Source organism: Bombina bombina, chromosome 7 (genome assembly GCF_027579735.1).
Source record: "Bombina bombina isolate aBomBom1 chromosome 7, aBomBom1.pri, whole genome shotgun sequence".
NCBI classification, from domain to species: Eukaryota; Metazoa; Chordata; class Amphibia; order Anura; family Bombinatoridae; genus Bombina; species Bombina bombina.
The window spans coordinates 295,204,426-295,220,407 of NC_069505.1; the positions used below are offsets into that span (position 1 = coordinate 295,204,426).

Below are 15,982 nucleotides of genomic sequence, written 5' to 3' on the forward strand. Positions count from 1 at the left end.
AAAATATTAGATTTTTTTTTTTTTTTAATTACACAAAATTCTAATTTCTCAGAGGGGTAATAATTTATTTTAACAAGGTGTGCATGTTCCCAGCCCTGCCCAAACTCATTATGTGTAAAGGGGAATAAAATCATCATTGCAAACCATTCAATATAGACTTTCACAAAATATCACCAATTTTTACATTCATTCAGTTATCTCCATTTATTTTGTTTGCTAATTGATTTTATTAGTTTAGAGAAACATGGATTTATGACCCCTAACATCAACAAAACAGAAAAAAAAATGAGTCTAACGTTTACTTCCAGGTTATCATTGTTACTATGAGAATCACTTGATAGCTATAAGGACATGAAAGCCATTGAATCATGGGACGACTATTTCAAATGAGGGGGTCTTATGATATAATTCTATGGTGAGGGGGTGATAAAAAAATAGATACAATGCAGAGAGGTATTTGTCTTTGTTATGACATTTATCTAGCAGCTAGACAGAAATAGAACCACTTATTTGAAAGAGCAGATGTGTTGCTTTCAAATAATAGGCCTCAAATTTTTCTGTGTATTGTGGAAGGCAACATAGGGGGTTTACCCCACCCCCCAAATTTGTTTGTTCCTATTCCTATGGATCTGTCAGGTGGTAACTATTGCCATGGTGATCAGCTACAGGCCACCTGGGCATGCCACCTCTCATTTGAAAGAGGGCGCAAATTTTCCAGAAGAGGGGTTATTTTTCCTGTTGTAGTGCTTATTTTGAGGTGCTAGGGTTTCACAAAAGCACCGTGAAATACACCTAGTATACAGGTAATAGCGGGTGATTGCTATAAAAATTGCAGTCTAAAGAGGCAAGAGACCTCATTTGAAAATGGGCAATCCCCTCTTTTATCTTTGGGGTATTAAAGTGAGTTGTATTCTGTCTTTAGATGATAGGGGCTCAATTGGGGCCATTGCCCCATAGCTATTTTTATAGCAATCGGCTATTAATGACAAGGGTAACGAGGCACCACATAGAAAATAGGGGAATCCACTCTTTTCAAACTGGAGTCTTATTTGCCCTTGTCAAACGCTGCACGTCTGTGTACTTAGGGCAGGTGATCACCTGACAATTTGAGAGGGATGTGACCCCTCTTTAAAAGAGGGTAATCCTCTTTCACATAAGGGGTTGCAAACCCTGTAAGATGCAGGATATCACCATACAGGGGGTGTGGCAACATCACGGAAGTTCTACCAAGAGCTGGCAGCATGGGGTGGGGAACAGAAGGGAGAATCCCCAAGATGACAACACTATGGTCATCATCCACACACAATAGCAGATAATCATGAAGAAAATGGGTTGTGATGTACATCAAAGGGTTTAAGTATGTTAAGAACCACTGACAAGTGGAATTGGACATTTCTTTAGAAGCTAAGGGATGGCACCAAATGTTCCAGTATACACATAAATCATCTATGTAACGTCAACTGCTAGAGATCAACTATAAACTATTACTTCACTGATACCTTACCATGCTGAGCATAAAAACAATCTATCATAGAGCCTTGGGGCTGTGTGAAGGGGCTTCCAGGAGTCTGGAAGCCTGTCTCATACTAGGTGGCATTAAAGGCTAATAATACCCTTATGGAGAGCAGAAAAGAAACATTTCATAAGCTTACTGGGTAGACAATTCTCGTTGACCCTAATAACAGCCCTTCTGAATAGTAAGCCAAAGCACCCTTGTAAAATCCAGCTCCACATCTTGCAAGTAGGCATAAATAGTACATAATCTCTAACTGCTTGAAGTTGGAAGCCTGCCCTCATCCCTTCCAGTCGTTGATAAATATGGATATAGTTACTTTAAATACAACAAGCTGACTTACTTTTATTCAGTGACATTTTACAGGGAGCTGTGACAACAAGAACCCCTTTAGGGACAGTGTGGTTTTGTAAGCCCTACTTAGCTATTAACTTCAATCTCTCTACAAACAGGCTGACTTCATAGTAATTGTTAATCATTAAAAGGGCCACTATAGACAAAATTAAAGTTTAATGATTCACATAGAGCATGCAATAAAGAAAAAACAAATCCAATTTACTTCCATTATCAAAACTTGCACCTTTTTATATGAACACTTTCTGAGGCTCTAGCTCCTACTGAGCATGTGCAAAGTGCACAGTTTATACGTATATGCATTGTATGACTGGCTGATGGCTGTCACATGATACAAGGGGAGGGAAAATGGATTTTACTTTGAAGTTTGCCAGAAAGTATTCTACTGCGCATTTCAAATTAAAAATTAGTTCTATTGCACTGTATGTCAATTATTAAATTCTACTATATTTAGGGGTCCTTTAAGGAAACTTGAACTAAAATCATTATTGCAATTCAGAGTCACAATCATTGGAAAAATTAGGTGTTTAACGGAACCCTTCCATGAACTATGATTACACTACAATGTAAATAGATATATACACACATGTACAATTAAATATATTGTTATTTTAATGTTCTGTCATTACAATGCAATATGACCTGAACAATGTTAGCAAATCACACAAAAAAATGTTTTTTATTAAATTATGACAAAGCAGAGATCAGATGAAAGACCCTTTTATTGACAGATGGTAGACGAATAGGTAAGGAGCAAGCTGTTCTCGCAAAGTTTGGACGACAAAAACTACCTTTGGGTACTGAATTAATAAGATGGCATCTGCTGCATTTAACAGTGATTGAACTTGACAAGGTCACATTGCATATTCCTGGATGCAGAAAGTCTCAGTTAGGTAAAGGAATAGTAAAAAAAAACCTTTTCCTTTGGTGTAAATCTGTACCTACATTTTTAAAATGCTGCAAACTGCCCAAAGTAGCCGTTTGTTTGCAGCAGTTGCAGGTTACAGAATTTGCTTTTTGGCTTTTTGAATGATTATATAGGAAAAGCACAAGAGGTGTTTTATGCCTTTTAAATACACACACAAAAATGAGATATTGACAATGTTTTCTGGTTTATCTAATATGGACAAATCAATCAACAAATAAAAACAAACCTGTAGAGTCCAATCCAGTCTCCTTTTAATCTGGAGGTAAGCTGGGGACCTGTCTTTTCGAGCGTTTTCATGAACTCTTCTTGGCTAAAGATTTTCAGCTGAGGAGGACTCTACGTGAGAAACATTTAGTGAGACCACCTTACAGTTACCAAGTCCTATGTTCTGAAATAAATCACTAGAACTCACCTTCCAAGCTGATATACTTTTCAGTAGCGGCATCAGACTGGCAACATATCGTTCCTATTGAAGATAAACAGAATGTTACACCCCCATTAATAGCATTAACCAGGGCTCGACAAACCCAGGAGCCCGGAAGCCACTGGCTCCGAGAATTTTACTCATAAAATAGATAAATAGAATGATACACCCCCTTTAATAGCATAAACATCACTATCACCAGTATGCTCCAAAGCATGTGCATTTTTTTTTTGTAAATTACAAGATTTCTCCTAGACAGTAGGTTAAAGTGACATAAAACCCAACATTTTTCTTTCAGGATACAATTTATTTTTATTATCAAATTTTACAGATGTTTTTCATTCTCTTGGTATCCTTTGTTGAAGGACAACCAATGCACTGCTAAAAGCCAGCTGACTAAATTAGGTAATAAAAGAAAATTGGAAATAGTCTCTATAATATCAATATTTACCTCTATATTTATATATCTCTCTCTCTTTAAATACTATATATATATACACATATCTGTGTGTGTATATATATATTTCTCTCTGTGTGTGTGTGTGTGTGTGTGTGTGTGTGTGTGTGTGTGTGTGTGTGTGTGTGTGTGTGTGTGTGTGTGTGTGTGTGTAAATTAATCAGCACCCTCTGGGATTACAATATAGTGAATATTTATTCCAAAAGCAGTGACATATCTATCTACAGTTAAATAGGATGCCAAGATACAGCGCTACACTACCCCCAAATGAGGGTTGTGTTGCTAAAGATGGTGTCCACGACTTGGGAATATACATTACATAAAAGTAAATATATTATATTACACAAAAAATGTTAAACGTTAAAAAAGTTAAAAAATAGGGATATTGGATGTAATTCTAGAAATTATATAAAATTAAACAATCGTTTTATTGACATAAAATTACAATTTAAAATAGGTTAAAGGGACACTCAGGTTTTATTAAATTTTCATGTTTCAGATACAGCATATAATTTTAAACAACTTTCCAATTTACTTCCATTAAAAAAAATGTGCACAGTCTTTTATATTTACACTTTTTTTGAGTCACCAGCTCCTACTGAGCATGTGCAAGAACTCAGACTATACGTATATGCATTTGTGATTGGCTGATTGCTATCACATGGTACAGGGGGAGTGGAAATATACATAACTTTAAAATGTATTAGAAAAGAATCTACTACTCATTTGAAATTCAAAGTAAATGCTATTGTATTGTCTTGTTATCTTGCATTTGTTGATTATGCAAATCTGCTGTGTTTACTGGTCCTTTAACAATCTAATGGAATGTCCCATACAATGTCAAAGAAGTAATGTCCTATACAAAATACAAATAATTAAGTCCCATACAAAAATATCCAAAAAAAGTGTCCAAAGTGAGTGTCCCAAAAAATAGTAGAGTGTCCAAAGTTGAGTGTAAAAATTATTGTTAAAAATCAAAAAATTAGTGTAAAAATCAAAAAATTAAAAAATTGTGGACAAAAAAAATTTATTGTATAAAAATATAAAATATATAAAAAATATGAAATATTAAAATATATGAGTTGTTGATTGAATTGATTTTTACTCATATATTTTTATATTTCATATTTTTTATATATTTTATATTTGTATGCAATAAAAAATTTTGTCCACAATTTTTTAATTTTTTGATTTTTACACTAATTTTTTGATTTTTAACAATAATTTTTACACTCAACTTTGGACACTCTACTATTTTTTGGGACACTCACTTTGGACACTTTTTTTTGGATATTTTTGTATGGGACTTAATTATTTATATTTTGTATAGGACATTACTTCTTGGACATTGTATGGGACATTCCATTAGAATGTTAACCTATTTTAAATTGTAATTTTATGTCAATAAAACGATTGTTTAATTTTATATAATTTCTAGAATTACATCCAATATTCCTATTTTTTAACTTTTTTAACTTTTAACGTTTAACATTTTTTGTGTAATATAATATATTTACTTTTATGTAATATATATTCCCAAGTCGTGGACACCATCTTTAGCAACACAACCCTCATTTGGGGGTAGTGTAGCGCTGTATCTTGGCATCCTATTTAACATTTAATTTTGGAGTCTGGTTGGGAGACTCCGCCTATAACAGATATAGCTTGTATGGTATTATTGTGGCGCTGATAGACATACATTTGTTTGACATATCTATCTACAATAGACTTGTGCATTTGGCATTTTCTTTCAATGCCAAATGCGGAAGTAGGAGGACTTTGATGTTCGGATCATTTCCGAGCAAAAATTCTTATTCTGAAAGTGAAGCACATTAAGATCTGTGCTATTTTAGACTTTAGTGTGCTTCACTTTCACAAACAGAAAATCAGCTCCAAAAAGATCCAAACATCATGAAAGTCCTTCTACTTCAGCATTTGACATTGAACGAAAATATTGAATGCATAAGGCCAAAATACACACATACAGTACTGTGTAAAAGTTTTATGCAGGTGTAAAAAAAATGCTGTAAAGTAAGAATGCAAAGAAAATGTTAATAGTTTATTTTTAACAAATAGAAAAAAGTGAGTAAAAAGAAGAAAAATCTAACTAAAATCAATATTTGGTGTGACCACCCTTTGCATTCAAAACAACCTCAATACTTCTAGGCACCATTGCTCATAGTTTGTTTAACAGAACTCAGCAGGTAGGTTGTTCCAAACATCTTGGAGAACTGCAGTTCTACTGTGGATTTAGACAGTCTCAGTATCTACTGTCTCTTCATATAATCCCAGACTCAATGTTAAGATCAGGGCTCTGTGGGGGCCATAACATTACTTCCAGGACTCCTTGTTCTTCTTTATGATAAAGATAGTTATTAATGACTTTGGCTGTGTGTTTGAGGTTGTGGTCATGCTGCAGAATAAATATGGGGCCAATCGGATGTCTCCCTGATGACATTGCATGATGGATAAGTATCTGCCTGTACTTCTCAGCATTGAGGAGACCATTAATTCTGAGTCGTGGTCATGCTGCAGAATAAAATTTGGGGACTAATCGAATGCCTCCCTGATGGCATTGCATGATGGATAAGTATCTGCCTGTACTGCTCAGAATTGAGGAGACCATAAATTCTGACCAAATCCCAACACTTCATTTGAAGAAATGCAGCCCCAAACTTGCAAGGAACCCCCACCATGCTGTTGCCAGCAGACACTAATTCTTATACTGCTCTCCAGTACTTCGGTGAACAAATTGCCTTCTGCTACAGCAAAATATTTTTAATTTTGACTCATCAGTCCAGAGCACCTACTGCCATTTACCTGCACCATAGTTCCTGTGTTTTCATACATAGTTCAGTGGCTTGGCCTTGTCTCCCCTTTGGGGGTATAGCTGCTTGGCCAGAAGTCTACCATGAAGACCAATTCTGACCAGACTTCTCTGAGCAGTAGATAGGTGTACCAGGGCTCCACTGGTTTCTGCCAATTTTAAGCTGATGTAACTGCCTGAGATCTTCCAATAGCAAAGAGAAGTAAGCATCAAGAGTCATTCATCTGCTGCTCTAAGTTTCTTTGACCAACCACTTTGTCTGTGGTCCTCAACGTTGCCCATTTCTTTGTGTTTCTGCAGAAGAGCTTGGGCAGGACATCTGGAAACCACTGTCTACCTAGAAATGTCTGCCTGGGAAGACTTTGTTGATGCAGTATAACTGCCTTGTATCTTGTTGCTGTGCTCAGTCTTGCCATGGTGTATGACTTTTGGCATTCAGAAACCTCAAATTGTTAGCAGAGTTTGGCTGTTCCTTGCCCACTTTTATTCATCCTACACAGCTGTTTCTGTTTCAGTCAATTATAGTATTTGAACCTACATATTAAATTAATGATCATTAGCACCTGTTGGTATAATTGTTTAATCATGCACCTGACTATATTCCTACAAAATTCCTTACTTTTTTCGCAAGTGAACTTAGAAGAATTAATGCTGTTTTGCAGACAACGGGTGGCCCCACCAAAGATTGATAGGATTTAAATTTTTCTTCTGTTCACTCACTTACAGTTTGAGAGAGTCATTAAATTAAAAATGACCTGTGTCACCCTTGTTTATATCTCAGTGTGTTTGGTTAAAGGCATGCATTGTCTGTTTGTAGGTTAGGGATCCAGAGGAAGAGACCTTGATGTGGTCCCGGGCCTATCACCATTTGGCCAAATGCTGTAGCTAACTCTTCCATTTTGCTTTTAATTTAGCTGTGTTCTTGCAAGAGAGCACCAGAATTTCTATAGGTTGTATACTCACATATATACATACACGCTCACTTCAAATATCAACTGCCAGGGTGCCAGCAGAACAATGTATAACACACCACAAAGGCTCACACTTTCTGGTATTTAATTCCAACGTTAAAATTATTGATGTGACAAATAAGTCCAAGTTAAAAACAGCACTATCTTACACAATCCAGCTGCCAAGGTGCACTACAAACCAAATCTGTATCCTTTCCAAGAACGCAGGCACTCACTGGTCTTTAGACATAATCCATTTATTGAACCATAGAAACAAGTTACATTAACATGACGTTTCGGTACATCGTTGTACCTTTATCAAATGTAGCAAAAGATAGATATTAAAAACTTCCTGTTTAATATCTATCTTTTGCTACATTTGATAAAGGTACAACGATGTACCGAAACGTCATGTTAATGTAACTTGTTTCTATGGATCAATAAATGGATTATGTCTAAAGACCAGTGAGTGCCTGCGTTCTTGGAAAGGATATATATATACATACACATATATATATATATATATATATATATACATACACACACACACACATATACATACACACACACACATATACAGTATATATCTATATCTCTATATATATATATATATATATATATATATATATATATATATATATATATACACACACACACATATATACATATATACACACACACAGTTTGTATATGTATATATATATATATATGTGTATATATATATAAAAAATGTATCACAAGTAACACTCCAATCATTCTTCACAACCACTTGCCACAACTTTTTTTTTTTTTTTTTTAGATGAGTCACAAGGTGATCAGAAGCTGTATCACCCACAGTATTGTGTAAAGTGTAGACACTTGCCCGAGAGTCTGCTAAGCCAGTTATGTATTGTAGAAAGAACTTACTGCTCATGCATGAAAACTGCTCCACCTCACTAGACTCTCAGCTGCATACATCAATGTTACTCAACAGAGTGTACAGTACAGCGTTTGAATGCCCATACCATTCTTTTAGTTAAAGGGACAGTAAAGTAAAAAAACGTTAATGGATTAAATAGATTGGATAAAACATGGAATTGGAATTTTAAACAACTTTCCATTTACCTTCTAGTAACAATTTTGCTTAGTTCCAACAGTACCGTTTGTTAAAGAGTAATCATAGGCCATTTCAGAAGCGTTGACGTGTCTTTAGCCATCTAGCATCAGTGTTTGCAACAACTTGGAAAAGAAATATTTATAGTTGCAAACACTGCTGTCATAGAAAGCTTAAGACATGCATGCAACCTACCTACCTGTTGAATTGCACTTTTAAAATGGGACCAAGTGTAAACCACAATGTATTATGTCATTTAGGCAAAATATTTTCATGTCATAAAACAGTTTATACGTACAACTTAGAGGTAGCGTTATATACATTTTAAAACTTTTCTATATACATCAGAAAGATAGTACAGTACAGTAATCAGAAAGGTAATAGTAGTTTTAAATAAATAGACAATAGTATTTGCACACTTAAACCAAAGTAAATACGAAGGCAGAGACAGTTGTAACTTACTGGTTGATATATGCAAGGTAGAGGTGAGCGCCAATAGAAGGCTGAGGGTAGGGTGGGGAACGCTAAAATAGGCTAAAATTAGCTGATAGAATGTAAAATTAAAAATTACAAATTTTTTTATTCCATACAATAATTATAATAATAAAAAAGAACAATATACACTGATAGTTGTTCATGGATCCATGTTACAAATGGTAGCAAATTACAGTGTTAGGTAAAATACAATACAATATAATAATAAAAACAATTGTAAATACTGATAAATTCAGTGGCTGATGATATAGCCTTTTATGCTGAGTATCTGTTAAATGATTAACACCTTGGTTGAGTCCAGTAAGTGTAAGATGCTCCTGGTAGATAGTGTAGGGTTAATTGTAATCCAATATTGTGCAGGAGAAAAAAGTAGCAAGATTTGGGTGTGATCAGTGTCCAATACAACAATTTAGAAAAAAGTGGTAGAAAAAATGTGTGTTCACTCTATGTGATGAAAAAATGATGATAAAAAATGATGAAATCCCTCCAAAAAAATGTTATAAAAAAATGAAAAAAGGTGAAAAAGGATAAAATAGGATAAAAAAATAGTGTCAATTTCGAAATCCGAAGTGATGTTGGTGATGTCAGTGCAAATCAATCAATCAGTGGTTCAGTATTGATGCAATGTTTTGAAAAAATAAGATTATGCAAAAAGAAAAAATCCTGAAAAAAAGAAAACAAACAATACTCTAATATATGCAATCTGTACAATAGATATATCAGTATTATGCTTACTCAGATCTGTCTTTGTTGTACCAAAGAAGGAGAATTCCTTCAGACCAGTTCTGGATTTAAAAATATTGAATCATTATGTAAGGATACCAACATTCAAAATGGTAACTATAAGGACTATTCTGCCTTTTGTTCAGCAAGGGCATTATATGTCCACAATAGATTTACAGGATGCATATCTGCATATTCCGATTCATCCAGATCACTATCAGTTTCTGAGATTCTCTTTCCTAGACAAGCATTACCAGTTTGTGGCTCTGCCGTTTGGCCTAGCAACAGCTACAAGGATTTTTACAAAGGTTCTCGGTGCCCTTCTGTCTGTAATCAGAGAACAGGGTATTGTGGTATTTCCTTATTTGGACGATATCTTGGTACTTGCTCAGTCTTCACATTTAGCAGAATCTCATACGAATCGACTTGTATTGTTTCTTCGAGAACATGGTTGGAGGATCAATTTACCAAAAAGTTCATTGATTCCTCAGACAAGGGTAACCTTTTTAGGTTTCCAGATAGATTCAGTGTCCATGACTCTGTCTCTGACAGACAAGAGACGTCTAAAATTGGTTTCAGCTTGTCGAAACCTTCAGTCTCAATTATTCCCTTTGGTAGCCTTATGCATGGAAATTCTAGGTCTTATGACTGCTGCATTGGACGCGATCCCCTTTGCTCGTTTTCACATGCAACCTCTTCAGCTTTGTATGCTGAACCAGTGGTGCAGGGATTATACAAAGATATCTCAATTAATATCTTTAAAACTGATTGTACAACACTCTCTGACGTGGTGGACAGACCACCATCGTTTAGTTCAGGGGGCTTCTTTTGTTCTTCCAACCTGGACTGTGATTTCAACAGATGCAAGTCTGACAGGTTGGGGAGCTGTTTGGGGGTCTCTGACAGCACAAGGCGTTTGGGAATCTCAGGAGGTGAGATTACCGATCAATATTTTGGAACTCCGTGCAAATATATCAAAATATATTACCGATCAATATTTTGGAACTCCGTGCAATTTTCAGAGCTCTTCAGTCATGGCCTCTTCTAAAGAGAGAGTCGTTCATTTGTTTTCAGACGGACAATGTCACAACTGTGGCATATTTGAATAAAGGTGGTGTATATCCTGCGCAGATCCTGAGTCTTGATAAAGGCCAGAGGTATATGGCCGAAACGCGTCGACAGATCTGAGTAAGCATAATACTGATATATCTATTGTACAGATTGCATATATTAGAGTATTGTTTGTTTTCTTTTTTTCAGGATTTTTTCTTTTTGCATAATCTTATTTTTTCAAAACATTGCATCAATACTGAACCACTGATTGATTGATTTGCACTGACATCACCAACATCACTTCGGATTTCGAAATTGACACTATTTTTTTATCCTATTTTATCCTTTTTCACCTTTTTTCATTTTTTTATAACATTTTTTTGGAGGGATTTCATCATTTTTTATCATCATTTTTTCATCACATAGAGTGAACACACATTTTTTCTACCACTTTTTTCTAAATTGTTGTATTGGACACTGATCACACCCAAATCTTGCTACTTTTTTCTCCTGCACAATATTGGATTACAATTAACCCTACACTATCTACCAGGAGCATCTTACACTTACTGGACTCAACCAAGGTGTTAATCATTTAACAGATACTCAGCATAAAAGGCTATATCATCAGCCACTGAATTTATCAGTATTTACAATTGTTTTTATTATTATATTGTATTGTATTTTACCTAACACTGTAATTTGCTACCATTTGCAACATGGATCCATGAACAACTATCAGTGTATATTGTTCTTTTTTATTATTATAATTATTGTATGGAATAAAAAAATTTGTAATTTTTAATTTTACATTCTATCAGCTAATTTTAGCCTATTTTAGCGTTCCCCACCCTACCCTCAGCCTTCTATTGGCGCTCACCTCTACCTTGCATATATCTTTTACACATTGGGCACGCTAGGGTACCCATCGAGGAGAGCTAGAGGCATCCCCCACCCCCCTTCCCCACCTGTTCTTTGCGCAGGATATACACCACCTTTATTCTAACTTACTGGTTGAGAAAAAACTAAATTTATGCTTACCTGATAAATTTATTTCTCTTGTGGTGTATCCAGTCCACGGATTCATCCATTACTTGTGGGATATTCTCCTTCCCAACAGGAAGCTGCAAGAGGACACCCACAGCAGAGCTGTCTATATAGCTCCTCCCCTAACTGCCACCTCCAGTCATTCGACCGAAGACAAGCAAGAGAAAGGAGAAACTATAGGGTGCAGTGGTGACTGTAGTTTAAAAATAAAAAACACCTGCCTTAAAATGACAGGGCGGGCCGTGGACTGGATACACCACAAGAGAAATAAATTTATCAGGAAAGCATAAATTTTGTTTTCTCTTGTAAGGTGTATCCAGTCCACGGATTCATCCATTACTTGTGGGATACCAATACCAAAGCTATAGGACACGGATGAAGGGAGGGACAAGGCAGGAGCTTAAACGGAAGTCACCACTGCCTGTAAGACCTTTCTCCCAAAAATAGCCTCCGAAGAAGCAAAAGTATCAAATTTGTAGAATTTAGAAAAAATAAGAAGCGAAGACCAAGTCGCCGCCTTAAAAATCTGTTCAACAGAAGCCTCATTCTTAAAAGCCCATGTGGAAGCTACCGCTCTAGTGGAATGAGCTGTAATTCTTTCAGGAGGCTGCTGGCCAGCAGTCCCATAAGCTAAGCGTATTATACTTCTTAGCCAAAAAGAAAGAAGTTGCCGAAGCCTTTTGGCCTCTCCTCTGTCCAGAGTAGACCACAAACAAAGCAGATGTTTGACGAAAATCCTTCGTAGCTTGTAAATAAAATTTTTAAAGCACTATCTTATCTGCATGGAAAATGAGATAAGGGGAATCACATTGTAAAGCAGATAACTCCGAAACTCTTCGAGCCGAGGAGATAGCTACTAAAAACAAAACTTTCCAAGACAAAAGTTTAATATCTATGGAATGCAAAGGTTCAAACGGAACCCCTTGCAGAACCTTAAGAACTAAATTTAAACTCCATGGCGGAGCAACAGGTTTAAACACAGGCTTGATTCTAACTAAAGCCTGACCAAACGCCTGAACATCTGGATTAAGGTGTCAATGACCAAATCAGAGAAACCACGCTTTGATAAAATCAAGCGTTCAATCTCCAAGCAGTCAGACACAGAGAAATTAGATTTGGATGGTTGAACGGACCCTGAAGTAGAAAGTCCTGCCTCAGCGGCAGAGTCCATGGTGGAAGAGATGACATGTCCACCAGATCTGCATACCAAGTCCTGCGTGGCCACGCAGGTGCTATCAAAATCACCGAAGCTCTCTCCTGCTTGATCTTGGCAATCAGACGAGGGAGCAGAGGAAATGGTGGAAACACATAAGCCAGGTTGAAAGACCAAGGCGCTGCTAGAGCATCTATCAGCGCTGCCTTGGGATCCCTGGACCTGGATCCGTAACAAGGAAGCTTGGCGTTCTGACGAGACGCCATGAGATCCAGTTCTGGTTTGCCCCAAAGTTGAATCAACTGTGCAAATACCTCCGGATGGAGTTCCCACTCCCCCGGATGAAAAGTCTGCTGACTTAGAAAATCAGCCTCCCAGTTCTCTACTCCTGGGATATGGATAGCTGGCAAGAGTGAACCTCTGCCCATAGAATTATTTTTGAAACCTCCAACATTGCTAGGGAACTCCTTGTTCCCCTTGATGGTTGATGTAGGTTACAGTCGTGATATTGTCCGACTGAAATCTGATGAACCTGACCACAGCAAGCTGAGGCCAAGCTTGAAGAGCATTGAATATCGCTCTTAGTTCCAGAATGTTTATCGGAAGGAGTGCCTCCTCCTGAGTCCACGAGCCCTGAGCCTTCAGGGAGTTCCAGACTGCACCCCAGCCCAGAAGGCTGGCATCTGTCGTTACTATTGTCCAATCTGGCCTGTGGAAGGTCATACCCTTGGATAGATGGACCCGAGATAGCCACCAGAGAAGAGAATCCCTGGTCTCTTGATCCAGATTTAGTAGAGGGGACAAATCTGTGTAATCCCCATTCCACTGACTGAGCATGCAAAGTTGCAGCGGTCTGAGACGTAGGCGGGCAAACGGCACTATGTCCATTGCCGCTACCATTAAGCCGATTACTTCCATAAACTGAGCCACTGAAGGGCGAGAAGTAGAATAAAGAACACGGCAGGAATTTAGAAGTTTTGACAACCTGGCCTCTGTCAGGTAAATCTTCATTTCTACAGAATCTATCAGAGTTCCTAGGAAGGAAACTCTTGTGAGAGGGGATAGAGAACTCTTTTCTTCGTTCACCTTCCACCCATGAGACCTCAGGAATGCCAGAACAATGCCTGTATCAAAAGGTCGTCTAGGTAAGGGGCTACTGCTATACCCCACGGCCTTAGGACCGCTAGGAGTGACCCTAGAACTTTCGTAAAGATTCTTGGTGCCGTAGCTAACCCAAAGGGAAGACCCACAAACTGGTAATGCCTGTCTAGGAAGGCGAACCTGAGAAACCGATGATGATCTCTGTGTATCGGAATGTGAAGATAAGCATCCTTTAAGTCCACGGTAGTCATATATTGACCCTCCTGGATCAAAGGTAGGATGGTTCGAATAGTCTCCATCTTGAAGGATGGGACCCTGAGAAATTTGTTTAGGATCTTGAGATCTAAGATTGGTCTGAAAGTTCCCTCTTTCTTGGGAACTACAAACAGATTTGAATAGAAGCCTTGCCCCTGTTCCTCCTTTGGAACTGGGTGGATCACTCCCATAACTAGGTGGTTTTGAACACAATGTAAGAATGTCTCTCTCTTTATATGGTTTGCAGATAATTGTGAGAGATGAAATCTCCCTTTTGGGGAAGAAGCTTTGAAATCCAGAAGATATCCCTGGGACACAATTTCTAACGCCCAGGGATCCTGGACATCTCTTGCCCAAGCCTGGGCGAAGAGAGAAAGTCTGCCCCCTACTAGATTCGTTTCCAAATCGGGGGCTGATCCTTCATGCTGTTTTAGAGGCAGCAGCAGGTTTTTTGGCCGCCTGCTTTCCTTTGTTCCAAGCCTGGTTAGGTCGCCAGACCGGCTTGGACTGGGCAAAATTTCCCTCTTGATTTGTATTAGAGGAAGTTGAAGCTGCGCCACTCTTGAAGTTTCGAAAGGAACGAAAATTAGCCTGTTTGGTCCTTAATTTGTTGGACCTATCCTGAGGAAGGGCGTGACCTTTTCCTCCAGTAATATCAGAAATGATCTCCTTCAGTCCAGGCCCGAATAGGGTCTGCCCCTTGAAGGGAATGTTGAGAAGCTTAGACTTTGAAGTAACGTCAGCTGAACAGGATTTAAGCCATAGCGCCCTACGCGCCTGAATAGCAAAACCTGAGTTTTTAGCCGTTAGCTTGGTTAAATGAACAACGGCGTCAGAAACAAATGAATTGGCTAGCTTAAGAGCTTTAAGCTTGTCAAGGATATCATCCAACGGGGTTTCTACCTGTAGAGCCTCTTCTAGAGACTCAAACCAGAAGGCCGCAGCAGCAGTGACTGGGGCAATGCATGCAAGGGGCTGGAGAATAAAACCTTGTTGAATAAAAATTTTCTTAAGGTAACCCTCTAATTTTTTGTCCATTGGATCTAGAAAAGCACAACTGTCCTTGACAGGGATAGTTGTACGCTTCGCTAGGGTAGAGACTGCTCCCTCCACAAGTCCTGTGTAGCGGCAGCTATAGGAAACATCTTTTTAAAAACAGGAGGGGGAGAGAACGGTACAGCTGGTCTATCCCATTCCTTAGTAATAATTTCTGAAAACCTCTTAGGGATTGGAAAAACATCAGTGTAAACAGGCACTGCATAGTATTTATCCAATTTACACAATTTCTCTGGGACTACAATGGCGTCACAGTCATCCAGAGTTGCTAAAACCTCCCTGAGCAACACGCGGAGGTGTTCAAGCTTAAATTTAAATGTAGACATATCAGAATCAGGTTGAAGTGTCTTCCCTGAATCAGAAAAATCACCCACAGATAGAAGCTCTCCTGCTTCGGCTTCTGTATTTGTTCTAGCCCCAGAGCTGTCTTGCTTGTAAAGTATACGCTATGGGCGCGCTAGATGTACTTGGCGTCCCCTGAGCGGGAGTTAAAGGTTCTGACACGTGGGGAGAGTTAGTCGGCATAACTTCCCCCTTGTCAATTTCCTCTGGC

General features: G+C 37.9%; 1 protein-coding gene across 1 annotated transcript in view; it reads right to left on the minus strand.

Moving 5' to 3' along the window:
- DENND6A (DENN domain containing 6A) overlaps positions 1 to 15,982 on the minus strand; it is a 195,620-nt gene that overhangs the window by 37,651 nt on the left and 141,987 nt on the right. The window contains exons 16-17 of the mRNA XM_053720858.1: positions 3,208 to 3,261; positions 3,022 to 3,131 (exon numbers count right to left, since the gene is read on the minus strand). Coding sequence (XP_053576833.1) covers positions 3,022 to 3,131; positions 3,208 to 3,261 — 164 coding nt within the window. The remainder of the gene's footprint in view (positions 1 to 3,021; positions 3,132 to 3,207; positions 3,262 to 15,982) is intronic.